Below are 25,030 nucleotides of genomic sequence, written 5' to 3' on the forward strand. Positions count from 1 at the left end.
CGCGGGAGCACCTGCCGCCCGCCCCCGTGGGGCCGCCGAGCCGCACCTGCCGGCGCTGCCGGGCCGGGCCGGGCGCCGTTCGTGGGCGGGCAGGGCGGGCATGGCGGCGCGCTGAGATGAAAGTGACCGTGTGCTTCGGGCGGACCGGCATCGTGGTGCCCTGCAAGGACGGGCAGCTCCGCGTGCGGGACCTGACCCAGCAGGCGCTGCAGCGCTACCGCAAGGCCCAGGAGAAGGTGAGGGGCGGCCGGGCCATGCGCGGAGCCGGCCCGGGGTGAGGGGCGGCGGGGGGAAGGCCCGGGGCCGGCGTGGGGGCGGCCGGGCTGGCCGGGCGCGGAGGGGCTGCCGGCCCTGCGGCCGCGGCGGCACGGACACCGTCCCCTGCCTGAGTGCCCCTGCCAGGTACTTTGTGTGAGCGGCTGATGCCGGCGGGCGGGGAGCGTGTCCCGCTCAGCTGTCCGGCCGGCATGGCTGTTAGTGCTGTGCGTGTTGACTAACAAACTTGAAACAGACAGGAGCATAACAATAAGTCAGTTTCATTCAAGCTTGTGTTTTCTGGTATCAGCTGCTCAGTGAGGTGCTATCTGCATGGGAAGGTGATTTCCTTTACATGAAAGGAGCTCTAAGTTTTTCTTTGGCTGTACCTAATTGAGCATAAACATATTTTTTCTTTTTTTCTCCAAGAGGCAGGTGCTGAAGGCTAATGGGGTACTGTTCAGTGTTGATTAAAGGCCTAGTGTTGCAAATACTGCTTTGTGAAAGAGTTTCCAGTTACAAGCCCTGCATTAAGGGCTTGACGTATTGTGTTCATCTTCCTAAAACATCTGAGTGAAAAGTGCAGCCTACATCTTAAGGACTCTGTTTTGTGACATGTGCTAGTTTCTTATAGGCCAGTCAGCTGTTTGATATCCTGAATGCAAAACTGGAAGTAAATTCTTGTTCTTGCAGATTTAGTTTGAGAAAAACTTGCTACTGATATGTTAAATACATCGTGAACAGCTGAGACTGATTTAGTAGAGATTGCTATGGTCTCCATGTTGGTCCTTCTGAGCAAGTGTCATGCTTTAACCTGCCTTAAGACACATACAGCTTGACAAATATTTTGTGTTAAAAGTAACTTTTCCTAATGAAACTGTCTGTGTGTAATAACTACAAAATGTTTGTGGAATTCTTGGTGCTGTTACAGTCAACAGTCAGTGAGATCTTTTGCACTGAAGTATGGTGGAGAGTACTAAAACATGCCTTCAAGAGATGGGCTTTATCAGAAACAGAATTACTTTCAGCTGTGTTGAATTTAGAAATTTACAAATTGATTTCAGCTTTTGATTTGTGTTTGTGGTGACATTGAAATTAGTCTCATGATGATGGCTTAAAGGTGGCCTACAAAGCTTTGTATAAGTATTTAAAATCCCTTTCTTCATCTACTCTTTATTTACTTTTTTTTATTCCTTTAGAAAGAAGTAGAAGGGTGCCTGCCTTTTGAGGTGAAGCCCTAACTGTTCTAGAAGGCTCAGTAAGCAATTATAGGATAGAAATTCCAACCATGTGAGAAAGCTTCAGATAAATGCCAGACACTTAAGGCATACTACAGTTCTCATGAATTTGTAACCAATTTGCTATTAAAGTAGTATCTAAACAACTTTTTTAATGCCTAGTAATAATCTCCTCTGTTCTCCTATGCCCTTCAGGTGTGAGGTCAAAATCATCAACCTTCTTTATAGGACAGCCAGAGGCCAGAGTCCGTGTTTCTGACCTTGTAGTCAGTGCTTCTGACCTTGTATTTCTTCCTTTGCAAATAAGCTTGGTGTTATTTTTTGGGGTTTATTTCCTTATAGAAATGTGGAATTCCTTATTCTGCATCATAGGTGGACAAAGTGACTATGGGCCAGTTTGTTGAAAAATTGCTGATCACTTTGAGCAATGGAGCTTCAGAGCTAGAGTTTTTACAAGGATGTGTAAAGAGGCAGAGTGGGGGAGCAGCCTAAGGACTTGAAAAGCAGAATAGGTTTTCATTCAAGTCACTAAAAAAAGTTTTATACCTTGTTCATCCTCTGTCCCTCCCCCCTGCTCAATGCAAATGTAAACAGTTCTGTTGTAGTGCTTTGATTAGCTGGCTTCCCATCTACAAGGTTTGCAGTAAACTGGCCAAAAAGATAAATTTCTTCTTATCTTGACAAGCATCATTCACCATTAGATTGCTTTCCTGGGGGAAGATTTGGGGTTGGTAAAACATATCATACAGATGTCTCAAACAATTAATTTTATTACCTTTTGGAGTATCTTTTTTCTGATGTAACAAGATGGATTAGGTGTTTTGCCACTTTCCTTCTCTTTGTTCTTTCTAAAACTAACTTTCTTAAAAAATTTAAAATTTTACTGGGAATGGGATTATCTCAAGATAATCAGCTAAAATGTGCTGTGAGGTGTGCACATAAACAGGTTTGTGCTAAAGATAACTGCATATTTGTTTTTCTTTTCAAGATATTTAGAATGTTTGGAATACTTTGTGACAGAATGCTGCTGTTTTTGTAGGCATGTTGAGTATTCTTTTTGTAACTTTTAAGTGTTAAAATGTTTTAAAAGAGATAAGTGGAAAATTTTATTGTTAAAGTGCCTGAAGTATTTGGAGAGGGAGGAAGAATTGATAGAAGGAATATCTTTCATAGCTGTAGAAGGGAAAATGAAAAAGGTAGCTAGGATACAAATGTTAGGAACTTTTTATTAGTTATGGTACTGTCAAATACCACAAAAATGTTTGAGAGGCTCTGCATTTTGGGACTTGCTCTTAGTTTTGCTCTTACACTACAGTCACTTGTCTGGCAAAGGGGAAGGTACAAGATTAGAGTATTAATTAATGTCTATTGTAAAATATTTGAATATATATACACAAATAAAAAATAGTTTAAACTACTTTTTATTCTTTATACTTGCGATGAGAGGAAAGTTGCAGTAAATGATTAAGTCTCTGGTTTCTGTGAGACTTTTGGTATGTAGCTGAGAACTTGGTGGGCAGTTGCTTATTGTAGCCTCGTGTGTTTCCTTAGCAAATTTGATTTGGTTTCTTGACGGGACTGGGTTGACAAGGTTTGGTCATGAAGGCTCAGTTACCTCAGTTAATGAAGTTGCTTTGTTAACTGAACCAAAACACTGGACCAGTTTCAGTTGAGAAGTCAGACAGTAATTATTTCTTGATGCTACTGAATTTAGTGGGTTTTAAAGGTACTCTAGTAGATCCTGAATGGGCAGATCCTGTCTGATTCACTGGAGGATACAATAACTGCCTGGAATTAAGAACTTTGTATTACAGTATCAACTAAGAGATTGCTGTAGTCTAGGATTTTGTGATGTGACTAGACATAGGTGTTTAAGCAATTGTTTCTTGATCAGCTGCTTTGTGAGAATTGTAAATAATTTTTCAGGGAAGTCACTGTCTTCTCAGAAAAGTGGCTTGAGCAGAATGAAGTTTGTTGGAACTCTTGTGACCCAGGATCTTCCCTTGTTGCTGTTTAGTAATGTAAATTAAGGCTTCCTGCTGACAGGTAGGTACAGTAGGATTAATGATTCCTTATCATCAGCCCAGCCCCTAAATTGTTATTTTGGTGCCTTGGGGAGCCGTTGTGTATCCTCTGTTGCATTTATGATTCTTTGCTTGAATGAGAACAGATGTACTGCAAAAGAGTTGAGTTGATGTGCCTGATCCTGTGTTTGCTTCTCTGTAGCTGTAAGACATAGCCTTGGATGCAGGTCCTTGTTGATTGTTTTCCAGTCAATTGTCAGAGACTTTTTTTTTCCCCTCCCCCAAGTATATCAATGAGAGGAAAAAGAGGAGTTCTGGGTCAGCATGGGAGGGTTTCATGGGCTCTTGTGATGTTGTCTGGATTTGCGTGGTCCTGTTGAAAGCAATTCCTTAAAATGCATATGGGACTAAATGCAGTCAAGGTAGATGCTCTGTTGTGCTGACTTCTCTCCCCTTGGAAATGCTGTTCTCCCACATTTGAGGCAACAGTTGAATTACCAGCTTTGCAGTGGAGCCCTTGGCTCAGCTGGAGATCCTTGCTTGCTGTCTCTGAGGCCTTGAATGTTGTTGGTACAGAAAGTGATGTCTGCCCAGGGAAATGAGGCTAGCAAAGTGAAATCCACTCTGGCTTTTCTTTAAGCTGCAGTGAAACTTTTCTGAGCAAAACGTGTAAAACATCTTGCTGCTCCAGATGTTCTTTATCTCTCTGGAGGAGCCAGAGATGGGGAAGTGGTGGTTATCATCTGTGTGTTCATTTACTAGTGTTTGCATATATGGCACTTATCTGCATGGCTTGATTGAAGTGACTACTTTGGCTGTCTGCAGTCTTGTTCTTGGAAGCCAGCTGAATGAGTGGGACATGGAAGTCATGTAGCAAAATTAATAACCACTGCAATTTGTGGTTTAAAATTTGTCACTTTGGGCACAGTTAAATTCTTGAGTGGCTCACTCTCAACAGCCTTTGTGAGCCTCCTTTGGGAATGGGGATAGAGACAGACAAATATTAGTTGCCTTGTCTTCCTGGAACTTGATCTCCACTTGTAACAGGAGTTAGTGTGTCCTTCCATTCATGAGAACATACAGAGGGCATCCAGTTAATCCTGGAACGGTGATGAGAATTTTCGTTTGCAGTCAGAGTGAGCAGGAAGCAGTAAGATAGTAGGTTCATTCAAGAATGGTTGAATGGTTTTGATTAGAATGAGAAAGACTAGGTGATTTGGGTTGTATTGATGATCTTTCCCAAATTAGATAGACTTAAAGAGCTAATGCTGCAGGCTGATTGTTTATATAATTTTGTGAGTTCTACTAATAAAATACTTTCTCAGTTTCTTTCTGTTCCTGCCTGCTGACCACATGACAATTAGTGTTCTGGAATTAGGTATTACTGTTGTAAATCAGCCAGCAAACAGAAGGAGAACTAAATGTTCTTGTAGTTTCTCTAAATATATTTGGGATATGGAGAATGACAAAGTTTTTTTGACTCTAATGCTTACAAAAGATGTTTGCAAAACCAGAGGACTTTTTCAGAAAATATATGTGAAAAGTTTTGAAATAAGTCCTTTTTTATGACTTTTTTTTTTCTGTTTTGGGCAAATTGTAAGTATTTAGTCCTTTATAAAGGCAGAGTAGAAGATTTATTTGTGTGGCTCTTGTGTACTTTTGTCTTGGACCTGGTGTCTAGGTTTGGTATTTTTCCCTATCCCAGTTTGTCTTAGTTTATTTTTTTTTCTCTAATGGGGATGGGGTGAATCCATAATTTTTGTTTTACTAAAACAATTCTACGCTCCATCTTCAAGTACTTTTTTTTTGCTAGGAATTATTTTGGAGATTTGTGTGGCTCTTGTGTACTTTTGTCTTGGACCTGGTGTCTAGGTTTGGTATTTTTCCCTATCCCAGTTTGTCTTAGTTTATTTTTTTTTCTCTAATGGGGATGGGGTGAATCCATAATTTTTGTTTTACTAAAACAATTCTACGCTCCATCTTCAAGTACTTTTTTTTTGCTAGGAATTATTTTGACTCTTAATTCCCATATTTTTCTTAGTATGCTTAATCAGCTACAGTATATTAATGAGCTTATACATTGCTTTGGCAACTGATATATTTCAATGAACAGCTTGATTATCATTTCTGCATTCAGCTTTTGGAGTTGTCACTATGATACTCTACTAAAAATGAGAATATAACTTGATATGCTGCTTTCTCATTACTATTGTATGAGTTTGGGTAACTGACTGATATATAGGAATACAAGCTATATGAGTAGGGGAAGTAAAGAAAATTGAAGGAGACAAATGAATTCAGAAACTCCTTATTGACTTAAAAACTCTAGACTTAAAAAACTCTAGTGATGATATTTCACTGAGATTGGGAACATCTTTCAAGTGGCAGAACTTTGGGTCCCTTAAAAATTTTCTGGATCACTTTTTCAGGGACCCAGAAAAATTAAGAGTTAAAAAGTGCCTGCCTTTTAATCACTTTTGTGTAAAACGTCTGGTGCTGTGTTGTATCACAGCCGCTAGTATTGAGGTAATGAGATTTTTGGTAGGTCTTTCAGGCTCCTTTTCTCTTTTCTCACAGGTGTTTATAATCTCTACAGAAAACCTCCCATTGAATTTAGATTTGTCATAGAAAAAGTCTTCCAGGACATTATGTACTTACATAACATGAAAAAAAAAGTTTGATCCCTTTTTTCCTTTAAGAAGTTGACTCTTGCCAGTAATGGGCTTTTGGCTGATTACTGAGTTACCTGATGTTATTTTGTTTTAGGGGAGCTCAGTTGAAGGGTAGAGCTGGATAAAACTGGTGGAAATTCAATAGGCAAAATGAGAGTAACCTGTCCTGGAAATACTGCAGGTCAGACTTCAGTGTATGTGGTAATACTGAGTGTCCATTTTTTTTTTCTCCCAGATCATGTTTATCAAGCTCTGAACACTATTCAGCTGTTAATAAAGTGAGATACAGCAAAGATTTGTGACTTAACTGAATGTTAAATCAGTCATAGGAGGAAACCACTAAGGAGCAGTACAGAGTTCTAAGCAGTGACTGCTTGCTGTTGCTCTTTGCCAAGTTGAAGATGAACTCTGAGTAGACTTGTAGGAATTCCTGCAGAAGGAATTCAAACCTCAAGTGGTATTTCTGGCATGGGATGGAACCGGGAGGTGCTTTTGCTTGCTGCATAAAATGCAGTTGCTTAAGTATCTGAAAATGGTGGGTTGTGATCTATTGATATTTTCTGAAAAACAGAATGTTTTTATTTTAACATATACAGTCATTTGGGCATAATGTTTTATGTTGTGTGACTTTGCTTTCCTCCTTACTCATTCAGTATGATAGGTCAGTTGAATTGCAACATACTGTGCAGTCTGGCATCCTGCTACTTAAGCAGCAGATTTCCTCCCCCGTTGAGCAAAACATTCTTTAGCCTTTCCTAATGATTCAAGTGTCAGAACTGCAGCTTTCCTAGGCATGAAGACCTATTGCTTCATTATTATAAACTCCCTCTAACCCCCTATAAACATGCCTGTGTTTCATCCTTAATGAATATGATAACACTGAAGGTCTTGAGCAATTAGTATCATTGAGAACAGATTCTGCTTTGTATTTTTATATTCCATTATTGAATCTTATGCATAAGGATATACCCATTTTATATCAGGGAAGTAACTGAACAGAAATGGCAGGCTTACGTGAATGGCTTATGGATAGAAATTGTATTGTAAATTCCACTGAAGTAGACAGTGCCCTGAATACATTGTTAAACTGAGAAAGCTGCTTCATATGAGGAATTTAGAAAATCACCATGTTACAAGAAGTTTTGGGGAAAAAGCCTCTGCAGTATTTGTGTAATATTGTCATTAATAAAAACATTTTTTGTTACCCTCAGGTTGTATGTTGCTGTGGTAGTTCTGTAAGCCTTCTCATCAGTACTTTATTGCTTCCATAGGATTACTTCAATAACTTATTTGTAAAGGAAACTTAGTGTTATAACAAATTACTGTTTGCACTGGATAGGACTTTTTTGAACTGTTTTCCTCACTTTAAAGAGAAAGTATATAAGACGTGATTTTGTGTTTGGGTTTTTTTCCTCTTTATGCCTAATCATTGTGCTAGAGACATCTCCATTAAGGGAACTGTTGTAATGTTTTAATGTAATCAGAATGTCTCTTCTTTCCAGTGTAAACCTGTAATTGTTATGTCACCACTAAACACGTCCATTCGAAACTAATGGCTTGGCTTTCTTGTGGCAGGTGCCACAGCACTGCTCAGGTGCTTGGACTCGCTCTTGGGAGTGCTCCCAAGGTGGGAGGTTCAGACAAGTTGCTCATTGGTTTGACGAGAATGCAACATTTATTGCCACAGAGAGACTTCTTACCTCAGTGTTTTTCCTTCTTGGCTGTTGTGTGTATGAAAAAGCAAACTACAGAATGCTTGAATGAACATGCTTCTTATGGCCTATAGTAAGGATAGCATTGGAATGAAGGGTAGATAGGCAGGAAGATATATGATTGTACTCTACAGAGACTGATAGCTGGAATCCCAGAATGCAGTCTGATGGGTAGAAGTTAACAGCTGGCACTGGACTCTTTTTCCTGGCTAGGGATTTGACCTCAAAGATGGGGCTCCACCAAGCCAAATGATTTTGCAGTACAGCTTGTCTGGTAAAATAAAATGTTTTTCAGATTACCAATAAAATTCTGTCATTGGTAAATCATAATACACATCCCCTCTATCATTTTCCTTTACAAAAAGGCAGTCATTCCTCAATCAGTAGAAGAAAATGGAATGCTTAAAGGAGAATTACATGCAATCCCAAGAACAGAGACCTGCATTCCTTGAGAATTGTGTGGCTTTATTTTTTTACTTTGACTAATCTGTTTCTCTACTTGTGTTTCTTTCCTAAAACCTTGAAAGACCTTCACATTTTTGTAGAAGATACTATCTCATTCTCATCAATCCATGAACAGCTGAGTTGGTCTTTATTGGCAAACCTAAACATCCAAATAATAGATTCTCTGAGAGGAGACAAAAAATCCTTTATATAATAATCTCCTGTTTCTTTTAACAGTTCAAGTAAGAGTAGTTCCAGCTCAAAAGAAGTTATAATTCAGCAGGTCACTATTTGGACCTTTGAAGGAGAGATGAGCCATAAATCCTGGTGGGTTAATCCTGTGTATAAGGTGTCTTTGTTATATACATATCTGGTGTATTTATTCAGTATCCAAACCTGGAGCACCCATTTGTAAGCCATTTTACAATTACAAGAGTTATTCTTATAATTTTGGCATGGGTTTATGCCTTCTCAGTACCCGTGAGAGGTACTGGTAAAATAGTTAGTGTTTTTGCGTTTTACTGAAAGGTTCTGTCCGTCCAGTAAGTATATGGGTGATCTACCTGATCTTCAGGTGATGATCTGCTGCAGAAGGGGCTGGTTGAAAAGATGCTAATATCTGCTGTGTAGCTTGTCCTCTGGCAGATGTGCCAGGGGGACAGGCAGACTTCAGGGTGTCTTTACAAATTTTGATGAAGTCCATAGTAAAGTAGCTCGCTTTTTATGCTTCTCCTCCAACTACAAATTTTGAGGCTGTGTAGTCTTTCCTGGCTTTTGTTTATATTTTTTTGTTAGTCTTGCAATGCTGGATGTCATTAATGGTGGTAAGACCAGAATTTCATGATGAAGATTTGGGGATAATTCCATGATTTTTCCATGTTTTAAAGAGTTTTACTGCTGCTGAATGTAGACACCATTCACTTCGGTTCCTGTAGGTCCGGCATTTTTTTGTCAAACACAATTCATTGTGGTGCAGTTTGCCTGCTGTGACCTTTGCCCAAAATGATGATGATAATTTTTTTTTAAAATCCTTTGTGATACTCATTTGATGGGCAGTATTTTGAGTGTTAGAAAGATTTCCACTAACATTCTCTGCTTGGCAGTTCTTATTTCTGAGCACAAGCCAGAAGAGTAACCAGACTACAAATTTAAAGCTCTAAAGACTTTGCTCTTATTGGTAGTGTTGGCTGCAGGCTGCTTGGGATACAGACCCTTTGTAAGTGATGAGTTTCATGAACAAAGCAGAGTTCTAGGTCACATTCTGTCTTCCTCCAGAGCTTGTCAGAATTCCATGTGCCATCTCACCCTGCTACTCCTGCCTACTGGTCAGTTGCAGAACATCCTTCCTATGGATTCCTGGTTGAGCAGCTATTAAAATTCTCTCTTCCAGCTGCAACTTTTTCTGTAAGGCTTTCTTAACTATTTCAGTAAGGATTTTGATGGAGAAGTTTCGTCTCAGAATTTTTTTGATCAGTCCTAGATATTAAACACCACAAGGGCAGGACAGAAATACGATGGTGTAGGGTAAGCAGGGTATGCAATAAAGAAAGCTACTTGTGACGGTGTGTCTGTTGCTCTTCTAGAAATAGAAATAATTCAGAGCTTCTGCAAAGCTGACTGAGGCAACGTTGCTGTTTTGCAGCAGTTTAAGTCTAGAATGGCTCATTGTAGCCTTTCTCTTTCACAGGTAGTAGGGGCCTTGCAGCTGTGCAAGGAAAACTGTGCCTCACTCTATCCCAGGCGAAACCAAGTGATTTCCTCTAGGTTGTGTCATACTTCATCAGCAGTAAATTGGATGATGGTGCTGCATCTCACCTGTACAATTTTTTTAACTGAAGCAAGCTTCTGCTTTTGAAATAAATAGTCCCAAAGTCTTCCATTCCCTGCTTAAGATTTTTCTCTAAGAACGTTTTTTTAATCTTGTTTTTTATTTGAATTGTGGGTTAGTCTACATGAAAGCCTGTATAGAAGCCAGGAGGATTTTTTTTTGTTTTTTTTTGCTGAGTAAAGACTCCAGAGGGCTTGCTTTTAGGGAAAAAAGTGCAGTATTTGTTAAGCTTGCAGGGAAAAAAAAAAGGCAAATATTGTATACATCAATCAAATGTTTATATATTGTGAGCTCTGTGAAATGCTGTTTGCCTCCAAATCACGTTCTTTCTACTCAGACTGAGTTAAAAAGTTATTTGCTGTAACAATGATTGTTGTTAAGGTCTAATGATTTTTTTTGAAAAAATAAAATAATTGGCTGCAGTAGGGGGTTGTCAGCAATTTATTAGTTTATTTTTACAAGGTAGTTTATTTACTGCTGAGTAGGAGTTGATTTGTGGAAATATCTGGTCTCTTCTAGTGTGTAAAAAAAATATATCATTCTTTGCTTTGACTCTGGCTTTAATTGTGTTTTCTTTAGGTTACTCACTACAGAAATTCAGTATTTTTCTCCAAGTTGCCCCCTGGCCCTCCCCATTCTATAGAATGGGTTACAACAGTGTACTAATATACAAAATTGGCTTAATTTGCATATTTTTCAAAAGTCTGTTTCTCACAGTTGCCTTATTTAGCGGATAAGTATTTTTTTAGTAATGTTGGAAATTTGACTGTCATCATCTGTGACTGGTGCCTCTCAACCTGTTCTTTGTCTGCTCAAAGAAATGAACATTGGAGAGGCAATTGCTCTCTTCAACTGAATTTTCCCATGTTTTTTGTAGGGTGGAAGGATTTGCTGAAATTTTTCAAGGACTGATGAGACATGCTCAGCTCCTACAGAATTAGGCTCATTTGAAAAACCAAGCTGCTGCCAATTCACAGTTAATTTTCCCCTGCTGGCTGTAATAAATGTATCCTGAACAAATGTTTCAGGAGTTCCTGGCATTATGAGATACAAAAAGGAAACTCCCTGAAGAGCTGGAAACCTGAAATAGTTGTTTTGGGTGACAGAAAGGAGAAGGTTCATTGACATTTCAATATTGTGCATAAAGACCAGCATTTGCATAGTAGTAGTCATGATGCAGGTGTTGTTTAGATTGCAGTAAAAAAGGAAGATGCATTTTTTGTGGAAAAAAAAGTACATGTGTGTGAAAAAGAAAAAATTAACATTAGGGTTTGTCAGTGATAAATTATGACTCTTCTATGTGAGGTGAGAAAATTTGCACGTAAAAATCCAGGGAAGACTTCTGCATTAATGTTATAGGAGCAGTTATTTGGATAGCTCTCATTCAGCTGCTGACTGATGGGAGGTACTAACTTCACCTGAGAAACCCTCATGGAAACCAGTTCACTGACTTTGTGAAGAGCAAAATTAAGAATTAATTTTTGCTCTAAAAACTCATCATATCTCATAAATGCTTAGAAGAACACTCAGGACCTGTGCATTTTAAATATATTACTTCTAAGGGTGTTTTCTTCCTTGTGGTTGCTATTGTGTTGAGTCCACTTAGTTTTTAAAAATGTCAACAGAACAGAAATGCTTTAAATGCTTCTCCTTTTCACATACTTCCACTTGGAGTAAGATGGACCAGAGTATGCCAGTGTTGGCCCCTTAATCCCTGAGTCTAGAGAATGTTGGTTTTCCATTTAAATTGAATTTTGTGTGTTGTGGGGGAGTAATTGCTGCAAGTGAGAATGTGAAAGGAGTAGATGGTTTGTGTCTGTACAATCATGGTGCTTTTTTCTTAGGCCCTGCATGTATTATTAAAAATGTTATGCTAAGGCTGGTCTGCATCTTCCTTTGGTCACCCCGGGTCTCTTGTAGCTGTGCTTGCAGTGTGATTTTTTTTGTTTATTTTGCTGCAGCAATATTCACTACCATTTAACTCTCAATGCTGTCTGAATACATACTTTGGTTGTTATTTATGTATCTGGAATTTTGCAGTTATACATGTCATATTCTTTCTTATCTGGTGTAACAAAATATATTAATTGATGTAGTAATTTTATTCAATAAGCCATATTCAAAGATACTAGGAAAACACTAGGTAGATTTTTTGATACCTCCCTATGTTCCAAATATAAAGTACATCTGGCAGTATGCACACATTGTTTGTCCTGGTGTGACACAACTGTCTTTGAATGCAGTGAAAGTGGAGAGGTCTGCCTTATTGTTCATAGTGCAGTTGGTTAATGGCTGGAGATAGGAAATGAGCATCTCACTAAATGGAAGTCTTGGTCAACCTCTGACTCTTGCCTTAAGGCTTTGAGAATAGACAATATGAAAAAAAACTCATCTTCTTTCCAGATGGCTGAATGCTTGATGTGTCTTTATGTTTAGCTGTCATTCAAATGTGAATGCTGTGGTGATTATAAGTGTCTTCCATTTTTCTGGTTTGAAATGATCCCTTTTATGCATTGTGTGTTTAGAGATTAACTATTTGGCTTATCAATATGGATTTTAGAGTTAAAAAAACAAAAAAACCCCAGCTTGATCATGTAGCAAAATCCAGGATGCTGGTGTTCATAAGCAGACTTGATAGTGAGGGTCTTAGTTCCACATGCTGTGGTGCAGATCAAAGTCGTTTTGAAAGAGATTGTAGTGGACTGGTAAAATTCTGCAAAATGTTGCTTGAGTTTTGAAACATCTTGTGTGTGATAAGTTTCATGGTAGTGGTTTCTTTTACTGAAAAAATACTATTCTGCAATCTGGCAAGAAAAAGTTTGATGAAGGAGGCTTTATGGAATGGTGTTTCTTTTAACTGGGAGGAAAAAAGCTAGATTTAACTTTTGAGTAGTGAGTTTTAGCCATGTATTTCATGATGCTTGGTTCATATTGAAAGATACAAGCTACAGTTTAATGATCAAACTGTTAAATAATGTTGTAAGCTGAAGCACACTTAATGGATTTTCAGGCTCTTTTTCTTGGAGTTAGTGTAAAAGATACCTTTTTAATAATGCAGCCAAAACTGTTGCAGGTTCTGTAGGAGTCTACATCACTTACTTGGTGAGCATTAGACCAGTAAATTCTGATGTTATGTTTGTTTTTCTTTTCTTAATTAACTGACATTGTCAATGTCCTTAGTAACCATTTAAAGAAGAGAGTGAACCTCTTGATTGCGTGTGCTGGTTTCCTTTTCAGGCACTGTATATGGTGATAAAATTTAGTGGAAGTAGATCCAATTACTTTGCTGAAAAGCTTTCAGCATCTTGTGGCTGATCTTGTCAGCGAGCGGCTCTCTACCTGTGTTTGTGTGTGGGAGTTGGATGATCCAGATCCGATCATCCCTCTACTGAGAAGGGAGCTGTTACTCTGCAAGTCCTATTGACAGTGCATTGTGCTAAAACGTTCCTATCACATGCTTAGGGTTGAGCATTCTGGTGAGTAATGGCTATGTTATGTCCACTTAGCTGTAGGCATTTTCAGTAGATCTTTGTTTAATTTGGCTTCTTATTTCTGTTGGTGCTTGAGCACGGCATAATATGTGGAGCTAATGTATGGGGGTACAGTTCTGGAGCCCAAAGAGAATGAATGAGGTAGCTGACTGAAAAGTAAATTGGCCTCGTTTGTATCAGTGGTGGATGGCATCAAGCTGCAAATGAAAATGAATGTTGTAATGGCACCTCAGGACTGATGCAAAATATATGCAAATATAGTATTTAAACAAGTTTGCTTACTGGCTGTTTTCATTTTTACTTTGTGGGGTTGTACTGGCTGGATTAAAGTTCTGTAAGGAGGGTTTTTTTTTTCATGTGGTCCCTTTGCAGCCTGTGGGTTGGAGAAAGTTGCTACCAAAGAATAACTGGAACATGTGCCTCAGGTGTCGTTTTTCACATTTGGGCTAAATGTTCTACTCGACCTACTTAGACCTACTTGTCTGTTAGTTGTTTTGCAGTGACTTTGGTGCTGCCTTCTTTCTTCCTCTGAAATCTGTGAAGATGTTTCTTCCCAGCTCTTTTGTGATTCTGTTTTCCTTAAGACACTTGGAATAGCAGAAGAAAGCAGCCCTTTGGGACGAAGGCAGGGTAAACCCTTATGCACATTAGTAGTATTAAATTTCAGTTGAAAAGTGGATAATCTCACTCTCTTCACTGCTTTTTATCTGGCCAAAATCCCCTTCATAAGTTGGGGTTAGGCACATGGCATTAAGTTTTGATGATGTAATTATTCTGGCATGTTTTGTATTTCAGTCAGGTGAAGGTGGAAGTTGTTCTCAGGAGCCTTGTTTGGATTTCATCCAGTTCCATCACTTGGCTTTGGCAATATGTTTAAAGGTAGAGGTTTTTTCAGCTTCTCACCAGGTATATTTGCTGTATCTTGGAAGTCAAATACTGAAACTTACCAATGTTGTACTGTGATGATATAAATTTTATTAATATAGCACAAAATATGGTGGATTATCTAAATAATCCCCCCAGTGTAATATTAAGCTGCTAAATATTCATATTACTTCTTAAACTTCCAGATTATTTTCTTTCAAACAATAGTCAGAATCACTGAAGCTGGCTAGGCTTTATGGAATTAGGCAGTGCTTGACTGTTACTTGTGCCTTCAGAATATTATTGACCCAATTATGTTTTCTCCTGAGAAGTCAAGGGAAGAGAGAATCTGGTTCATTTAGTGTTTCACATGAGAACAAAATAGGCTACAGCATCATCTAGTACAGACCTGCAAACCTTGCTCCAATGCCTATATTGTTAAAACCCTTAGTTTCCCTCCCTGCACAGCCAATTTTGAGTCTGTTACTTTCCACCATCACACTTTCTACTTTTTTTCTTTTTCTTTTGTTTTTACCTTTTTGTTTTCATTTATAATGAACTTCTGCCTTACAGGGAGTTTTCTTACATCTTCTAATGCTTTGATAATTTAAAACTACCTTGGCTGTCTCAGCATCTTTGTAGCACTGGGCCTACAATTGTCCCTTATGGCTTGATTTTGGAAGACAGTCACTGAATGTACTGTGAAAGGTCACGTATTTCCTCTGAGTGAGGAAAGAGACCCCAGGTCCACACTTAACTCCTCTCTAAGGAGAGCCATAACCTGTGCCTGCTAGGAGCTGTTCAGAGACCATGGGGAGAGTAGGTTAAGGTTGATATGGGAATTGGTGGCATTTCTGAAATGCACCAGCTTTGGACATGTGAGAAGGGAGTGGTAGTCTGACTGGTCCTACTGACACTACAAATCTGGCAGTCTTGGGCAAAATTCCTCCCCAGTCTCTGGTTGGTGATTGACTCATGCAGGAAATAGGGTGGTACTGCAGCGGAAAAGTCTTGCTGTTCTCTGTGTAATTCCAAAAATACCCAGTGGCTTTCTATAAGGAATTAAGGATATACTCTTATAGTTTGCTACAATTCTTTTCTCACTTGAGCTTTGTCTAAAGCTCAGTTTGTTAAAGTTTGACAGGATTCCAGCATGCTTGGTCTGCATTGTCTTACAGGCATTTGTATTCAGTTTTGTTTAGAGTCTGGTGTTACTCAGTCACATCCTTGAAGCTTTCAGCTGCTTCTGATAAGCAGTCCTGTGTCAGCTGCAAATGCATTAATCACTTTATCAAAGAAAGGCCCAACAGTTGTATATAAAACAATCTTAGATGGTTTCTAGATGCAGGGCTGAAGTGCTGGCTGCCCTTGGAGATGTGAATCATTTATCATTTTTTGTTGAAGATCTGGTATCCTTCAGTGCTGAATTTGTTACAAACTTGAATTGTATTAATTAGCAGCCAGCCTCGTTTTTATCTGTAGCTATACTGAATGATTTGAATTTAAGGGATTATCGGTTTCTGTTGACAAAATAACAGAATTGTTCACTCACTTAACCTGGACTTTACATTTGAAATACGCTACTCTTATACACATGCCTTTCTTACTTTAAGTTTTTCCCCCTCTCATTTCTATGTGAAAAAATGACAGTTTGAAGGAGTAGCTTTATAGTTCTGTCTGCCCAGTTAATGTTGAATTTTAAGAAATCATGGCTGTGGTCTTTAGCCCCCCCAGTGTTACCTTTAGGTAATCAAACAAAAAGCCAGACTCAGTGCTAATTAATTACTCGCCAGGTGCCTGGAGCTGAGAAGCATTTTGCTTATTAGCATAACAATACTACTCTGAATATTGTAAATAATATTTGACATAGAGGACTTGGGATATGAAAGGTAAGCCTTAAAATCTTGTAGGTTTATTTAGAGATGTTTTGTTCTGGAACTTTTGTGTTAATTTGCAGAAGGTTGAGTCTTTTGTGTTTCTGTATTGTTGAAGCTGTCTAATCTAATGGACTTGAAAAGGTAAAGGGTATTCATAGTTTATAACTGAAGAACAGTTTGCACTTATATTCTTACATTTGTATAGTTATCTTGGATTCAGTGCCTGGCATACAGTGTGCTCCACTTTTAACTGAGGCTTTGAAGGGGAGGTTTTGGCTAGTTGTTACAAGTGCAGTGTGTAGACCTCTGTCTAAATGAGTATCTCCAGCTTTCTTTGTAAAACTAAAACGGGCAAACATAGATCTTAAGTGTTGGAGTGTAATGTAAAGGTGGGCTATGTGATCCTCTGCTGATGTATTCTCTGCATCATGCTTTATTCAGGTAAGTTATATTCAGAGAGTGGTTTTTCATTCACATTCAGATTCAGTATAAAATCAGATTGCTCTTGTTTTTGAAGGGTTTTAGTGCTGCAAGTCAAGTTCAAGTTGGAGTGTTAGTTGAAATAATGTTGGTCGTTTTGGATTTATGTATATGTGCTCTGACAAACAGAGAATTCCATGATAGGGAGATTAGCAGCAGCTTTTTCTGTTTTCCTCCTCAGACTGAATATGGGAGATAGGTATTTTTCCTCCTGCATATTCAACTGTCAGGATAAACCAACTCTCTCTTTCTCCTTTCTGATTGCAGTGAAGTACCTTCCCTGCCTTGTGGAAAATGAAGACTTTATTTTTAGTACATAGTCCTAGTAATTTCTCAAAACATAATAATCTAAAGATGGCTAAAGGACAAGAAATCTTCTAGTCCCTCGTTGCCAAAACTATCTCTGAGAGCCAGAAGAGACTCACTGTCTTTCCTTCTGCTGTGACCTACTGCATGCAAGTGTTGAGTGAATCAAGTGGGAGAGTCCTTTTCACTGTGCTCCCCTTGTTTTATAGCCTATGTGAAGAACTTCCGCCATGTTTGTGTTTTATGGTTTTAGGGTCTCAGGCCAGGATCTTTGTCTTCAAATGTGATCTGGGACATTTTTGACAGATGCAACTGTGTGTATAACCTGTGTGTTGGGTTCCTTGTAGCTCACTTCTTCACCGTGAGAGCTCTTGGATGTCTAAGCCCATCTTGCTGTAACAAGGTGGCTTTTATAACCAGTACCTGTTTGAGTTTCTGTCTTCCCAGAGAAAACAATGTGTTAACTGTACATGAAAATGAATCAGAGAAGGAAACAAGTGCAAGAAGGAGGAGTTTCCTACCTTCAAAATGAAGTTTGATGTATGGTGGTGTGAAGAGAACAGGTGAAGACAGAAAGAAATGATCATCAGTCCTTGCTGTTGTGTTTTGACTACTAGTCATGGTAATACTTGATCCTATTAATTTCTCAGAGCATAATAATTCGAAGATGGCTAAAGATCAAGACATATTCGGAGTTCCTCTAGTGACTAGGGATTGACTAATGGTATTTTGGACCATTTAGCATGTCAAAGATAAAGCTGGTGGTGAGCTGTACTTGTGCTGTGTTAGGACTCATTCCAAAGACTAAAAGGAAGCTCTGCTTTTTGGTTGTTCACTGTGCCTGGGAAGAGCAAGAGAAGATTTTTCTCCTTTTTTTTGGGACCAGTAACAGGCTTTTTTTGTGGTAAATCTGTGGTAGTCCACTGGATTCATGCATGAATTGTTTGGTTGTCTGTTTTGTTCTCTTGCCATCCTTAAGGGCCAGCAAGGCAGTGTGACCAGACTGTGCAAAAACTGAAAGTGCACTGAGATAAACCCAATGTTTCTGACAAAGATCAATGAATCTCATCTGATTAATTCCCCTTTTGACATCAGGTTTTTAGTGCCTTCAAAGAAAAAAAATTTTGAAATTGAATATTTAAAGTGATCTTATGTAAGTTCCTGCTTTTTCACAACTCCTTTTCTTCTTTCTACCATTTGGCTATATCACATCTCATCATGAGTTGAAAAAAGAAGTGCTTGAGGGAAGAATACATTTTCCACAGCTATTATTAGCATTAATAGATAAAATGAATGAATCAGAACAAAAATTTAGTACGTGTGAAAATACATAGAACGAGATTTAATTTTTTAAATAGCTTGTTTACAGGGAATAGTTAACTATAGTTTGAAAAGAGGTCCTTCTAAACAGTAGGAGAAATTCTGTTGTTTTGAAGAAAATAATCTTTAATTCACCTCATACTTGAGTATTCAATTTATTCCTTTTAGGCCGAGTAAAATTTCTGTGCTATCTTAGTGTGTGAAGAAAATTTCCTAGGCTATCCAAAAAAAAAAATCAAAATGTGTGCTTTTGGTCAGAAGCAAAGCATCATGGGTATAAAAGCTTAGACTGGCATTACTTCTTGTGATCATGTTTTGGCATGAGGTTTGAAAGCTTGTTAGACCTGCTGAATGTATTGTGAAAAGCGAAGAGCTTTGTCTTCCATGTACTCACAAGTTTGATTGCTTGCAATGAACTTCTTTCTGTTCCCCATCACCCCGCCAGTTAAGGGTGAATTTCTCTCCGAAGATCCTTTCTTGTTCGGCTTTATTTTTATAGTACTTTATTTCATCTGGAGGACTGATTAGGAAGCATCCCTTACAGTCACCTTTCTAAGACTATTTCTGCTGTATGGCCTTCCGTGTTTTCTGTAGCTTTATTTCTGGATGCTTAAAAGCAGTTTCTCTTGGAGCAGACTGCCTTGTCCTTTGCCCTTGCCTCAGCTTTAATTTCTGTCCTTGAGCTCACTCAGTATAGATCTTTCTTTAATATTAATAACTTGAGAGAATGTGTGTCACTCCAACTGGTAGGAGGCTATAAAGAAGTTTTATCTTCTCTCTACCATCTTGCAGCATTTTCGCTTCTAATACAAGCAGAGTGTTGGTGAAGGAGAACAATAGCTCTATGAAATACACAAGGAATTTTTTTTACTATCTCACTGTGTTGTAGCATCTTTCTCTTCCTTGTATTATAATAAAGATTTCTGCTGCTTTTGAATTTCTGACTGGAAAGGGTTAAAAATGTGTTGGTTAATGTTATGATATAAAGACAATGTAATTAATTAGAGGTAAGAATTTATTTTTTCAACAGTGAGACCTAGAAATATGAGCTTGTAACTTCCTCTGTTATGTGTAATGTAAACTGAACTCTGGAAGCTTCCTGAGCAGTAAAACCTGAATATTGCTTTTTCTCTAGTTTTTGAAGTTTGTGAAAAGAAGACCAAATTTGTACTCAGTTACAAGTGTGTGTGTAAATATATGTATGTGTGTGTATGAAATATACTCACATTCTTCATATAGGGAGGCTTATTCAGATCAGGCCTGTGCCGGGAATTGCTGCATCCAGTAATGTCTGGAACAGACTTAATCTTTTCTGCAGATAGCTGTTTATCTTTGATTTTTATAGAAGCTTCTTGTGGCTCCTTTTATTCCATAAAAATGTTATGTCTGCAACCTACAATATTGTATGCAATGATACAATTCTACACTTGCATGTATGAAGAGAGTAGAAGTGGTGGTTGTTTGCCTGATGTAAGGATGGGGTGTGATGCATATTGGGGCATTTGGGTTTTTCCTTGGGGTTTCTCTTAGGCTGTGCAAGGACATCAGTACATACATGTTGTGTTGTTGCTGAGCTCTAACTGTTCAGCTCCAGATTGTGATAGTCTGTAGTGTGCAATGTTTGCTTTGTGATCAGCTCTTGATTTTTTAAATTCAGTATTCATATTGCTGTAAAAACAGAGCCCCACCTCTACTACAGCTGAAGATGACACTCCTGTTGGTGGCAGCTGAGATGAAGTTTGAATAAAGTACCACTTCAGCCTTGTTTGGAGGTGGTTTTGATAAGCAAACCAAAATTGCTTAAGGCTCTTCTAATTCAGTGATAAACTTTGAGAAGGATTTTGAGATGAAGTTTGAGACTCTGACCAATCTCATCCATACGTTCCTCTCCAAGTTGCTTTTTGTGCTCTGCTCCTCAAGCTGTGGTCTGAGAGTAACTAATACTTAGGAATGTTTGGCTGTGTATAATGATACATTGTGTAGCCTTAAAATGCTTATAAAAATCATTAAATACTACTTAATATATTGAGGTAATGAATCACATTGCAATTTATAGTCTAAAAGTGATTAAGTGGTAGAATACCTCTTTTACTCACCTTAACCTAAAATGTCCCTTTATCAGAAAATGTTTTATGATTATGGGATTTTTAGTTTTACTTTTACACTGTCTAAATGACAGAAAACAATATGGCCAGAGGCCACTCTTTCCCCCAAGTTTGACCTAGCATTTATTCCGTTTTTGTGTATGTGGAACAGGCATATATGATTTCCATTTTTATACTGTATTTAATTGAAGTCTGTTTGCTCTAGCGAAGCATTGATGTGGAGGTACTTCAGAAACATGAGCATGAGGAGTAATTTTAAGTCAGTCCTATTTCTGATGGTTTTTTTTTTTAGTGCATCCCATTGTTACTATATTAAATTAAAAATTCCAGTATAGGGTTTGCTATTTTATGTGTTCTGCACAGGGGAGTAAAATACAACATCAAACAATAATTAATTGTGAAATCATTAAGTGGTGGTGTTTATTTTATTGATGGTCAGCTGAAAGGTATTTAGACTTGTTTGGATTCTCTTGCTCATTGACAGTCAGAAATACCCAGTGTGGACTTTAACATATATTAAGTATGTTGCTTAGCTTTCAGAAAAGGAGACGTACTTTTGTATCTGAGTTGGGAACAAAAAGAATCAAGAATGCATTCCAAATTTCTCCACACATTAAAAATGTGAATCTGTTGATTTATTTAAAAACCTAACAATAAATGGGAGTGCTTTAATTATAAATTGGTTGGTTTTTCATTTGAGTGTGTGTGGTGACTGAAAATAAATGTGTAGAATTCTTGAACCTGTTTTAGTTTATTTGAACAGTGATGGTGGCAACAGCTAAGTCAGGATTCTGTGACAAAATGAATGTCAAGCCCATTTTTTAAAATTTATGTCACTTCTCTGCTTACATTGCACTTGTGCATTCCTGTGACCTGGCTTTAATTTAACATTTGGTAAATATTTGCATAGTAATTCCTAAAGTGTTCTCCCACACATAAAGGAAATGATGATAAACAGCTTTTAAGTGGCTTGATGTTAAACGCAAACATGACTTGCACCCTAAGGTAAAATGCACATGAGAGTAACTGTTCAATATTCATTTGCCAAATGCTGTTATGAATTATACCAGGTAACTTAGTCATACGTCCTCTTTATGTAGATTTTTACAGGTTTGTACCTCAGCTGAATTTCTGCCTAGGGGTTACGTACTGTGCTGTGAGAGAGCTTCTCCCCACTTGTGATGGTAGGACTTTTTCGAGCTGCAGTTTGTGTTTTCTTCAAGATGAACTTTCTAACAGGAGAGCACTTAGGAGCACAGACAGATTCAGGTAACCATAGCTGAATGCAGCCCAGAGCTTCCAGGCTCTGTTAAGAGTTTTATTTTTACAAGAGACTTTCTTATTTTTCAAAACTTGACATGCTTAAAAAGAAGTACTTAAGTTTTAATGATGATGATTAAGAAGATATAGTGAAGAATCATTTTAGACACTTTCATTAGAAAAAGATTTCAATCTCAAGCTAGAGAAACGTAAAGAAACATCAATCATCTAAAAAAAAAAATCCCAAATTTAGTCCTAGTATTTTAGAATACAGTTGTTAGACTTTTACTTTCTAATTCATAGGTTCTCAGCAAGTGCCTTCTCAGTAAGCATGTTCTTAATCAGTCTCTTCCCTGATCAAAAATGGAGTGTCATCCAGTATTTGCTGCTTTCAGCAGGTGAGAAATGTTATTTTGTTGAAGCTATCTAGCACTGACCCTTCACACAGTCTGTAATCTCTGTTACTAGGTTCTGACCATTCAGAAGACACTGTAGAATCAGCAAACTCTGTTTTGCAAGACTTCCAGTCATATACTTTATGAACTATAAAGTTACTCTGTTACTTTAGAAAGGGAATCTCCTGTTTTAAAGCACATGGAAACCTGAGGTGTTCTTGATGCCCCTTTTGATTGTTCTATCATAGTAAAGCATAAGAACCTTAAAATAGGACAGTCCTTTTCCTGAGCAAGGTTAATTTTCTCTGATAATGATTCTACCATGGATGTACTATGGTTATGTTTTGAACCCATTCTACTGCTTTTGAGCTCTAAGTAATGTGCAAAATGTGAGTTTGTGCATATGCATGTGGATACAGTGTTGTTTGGAGCTTTAGATACTCAACTTTTACATCTGTTGGTAGTTAATGGCTTAAGTGGTGAGTTTTCTAAAATATTAATGTTTTATTTAGTGAAGCTGTCTGGACTCTTGGTGCAAGTAAAGCGTAGAAAAGGGTTTATAGACTTTAGGTGGTTTGTTTGTTTGGGTGGGTTTTTTTGGTGTGTTTTTTTGTTTTTTTGGTTTTTTTTTTGGTATAGACACATTGTATCCAATGCATGTCAGTGTTTGGAATTCATCAAAAGAACGGAAAATGTTCTCTGACTTTGAAATCTTTTTTGAATGGCCAAGTGGGTTTGCTGATAAGGTGAACCATTGTTTCTGTTGTGACTGTGCGGAGGATAACCTGGGCTATCTAGCAGTAGTTACTATTTGCTTCATCAACCAAGTTTATAAAAAGCTCCCTTCTCCCAGCATGGATTTTTAACTTTCAGGGATGAAGTTCATATAAGCTAATAGAAGCCATTCATATTTTTATTTCTGAGGCAACAAGTATTCAGTCTTGCTCTAGCCTGAGCTGATTATTGTAACTGGGGAGTCCTTGAGATCAGACAGTTGTAGTGTGTCCGTACTATGTGTACCTGAGCCACAGTGTGCGTCTAAACCATTAAGAAGTATTTTTCTTCAAAACAAACAGTGAATCCAGCTCTACTTTAGTTCTTGTACTTCAGTGTGAATTGTCATTGTTTTCTTTTAAAAAAATCTTACATTTGCTACACTTGCTCCAAAAGAAGGGTGAGGAATGGCAACGTCTGTCCTTTGAGACTATTTCAGAGATCTTCTCTTGATATTACCACTAACAAAAATAATTAAATTACTGTATTTGCTGTGGCCCAAAGTCAAAGAGTTAGGAATTTGTTAAATGTAATTTAGGGTGGCTGTGTGTTTTGAGCTTGTGTCCTGCCAATTTGCACCATTCTGTTGGGACAATAGGGTTTTACGCTTGTTTTTTTTCTTTGTTTCTGTTTCAGTGACACATCTCTGTTGGTACTGCTACTGAATCACAAATAGAAGTGAACACTGATAGCAAAATATTCTAATAATCTGTGTATTTTTTTAACTCTAGCTTTATTCTTAACACTTCAACAACATAATACAGCAGGTTTTAATGTATCTTTAGCCAAATAGGTTAGCCGCAGAAGTTAGCCCAGTTAAGGGGAGTGATTTTCAATTATGCTGTTTTAATGCTGCTAACTATTAAAAGCTTTGTGGTTGCATTAGTTAAAAGGTTCAGGAGGAACATCTGTAGCTACTGATGTGTTCTGGTTTTAGAGTATCATATTTTGTAATTTTATTGGTGGGGTCAAACTACACTCTTTTTTCAGGGTAACTGCATTAGGTAAATTGTATAATCTAAATTAACCTGCTTATTTATTCTTGGGATTTTCTCTGGTTGAGATGATCCCAAGATGTGTTAAAAGTCTCTTTTCTCCAACCCAGCTGTCTGAGAAGAAATCAGAAGTCTTTGGCTATCATTCTCTATTTTATTTTATTATTTCTTATCTAGAACATTTTCTGTCTGGCCTGCCAAGGTCTGTTCTGCAGGTCAGTCTGAGGCACACTCCCCCCCACAGGGCTGGTGTTGTCTTTTATACTATAACCTATGTATTCGGTATTTACAATTATGTTCCAATACCTGTTACCTATGTTAGACAGTGACTTTCTACTCTGAACCAATCCCAACGTGGCACGATCACCAAGAAGATGGTGGCGAGGGAGAAGAACAGGACAACGCCCAAATCCCTCCATCTTGTTCCCCTAGACCCCCATAGTAAAATTCTTCAAAATTCCACCCTTCAATCTGTGGCAACTCCTGTTATGCTACTTAAACTTTCGTGACTTTTAATTCTTCATATAAAGTTGGTAATTTGCTCCATGGGTTGAACTCAAAGCCACAGGGGTCTTTGGCTGCATGTCAGGGTCTCCGACTCCCCTGCCAGGGCTTTGAGCCATCCAGGGCATCCAGAGTGATGTCCTGAGTTCTGACAATTTATTGCATAAAGCTATGTTTCTTTTCTGTCTTTTCATCTTAGAATTTTATGGTTATGGTAAAAACACCTAAGCCCTGGTCTTAAAGATAGAAATTTGAGCTGTAATAGTTGTCCACACTTTGTCACTTTGCAGAAAAAAAAGCTATTAATTGATACTCTTAAACTTTGTAATTGTGAACATGTGATACCTAGAATGAACAAACATTTGCTATTTCACAAATGGATAGTTTCATTGCAAAATAAAATAACTGTAGTAAGAGGTAAATTAGAGATTAAATGGACATGTTACAACATTGACATACTTTTAGATGCTGAATTGTGTGGTTGTA

General features: G+C 38.0%; 1 protein-coding gene across 4 annotated transcripts in view; it reads left to right on the top strand.

Annotated features, from left to right (window-relative positions):
• Positions 1-6: 6 nt before the first annotated feature.
• The window catches only part of PARD3B (par-3 family cell polarity regulator beta), a 394,903-nt gene continuing 369,879 nt past the window's right edge, over positions 7-25,030 (top strand). For all 4 annotated transcript variants that reach the window (XM_041403270.1, XM_041403272.1, XM_041403271.1 and 1 more), the window contains exon 1: positions 7-236. In XM_041403270.1, coding sequence (XP_041259204.1) covers positions 117-236 — 120 coding nt within the window. In that variant the 5' untranslated portion in view covers positions 7-116. The remainder of the gene's footprint in view (positions 237-25,030) is intronic.

This window comes from Onychostruthus taczanowskii, unplaced genomic scaffold, assembly GCF_017590055.1.
Source record: "Onychostruthus taczanowskii isolate IOZ18803 unplaced genomic scaffold, ASM1759005v1 scaffold20, whole genome shotgun sequence".
NCBI classification, from domain to species: Eukaryota; Metazoa; Chordata; class Aves; order Passeriformes; family Passeridae; genus Onychostruthus; species Onychostruthus taczanowskii.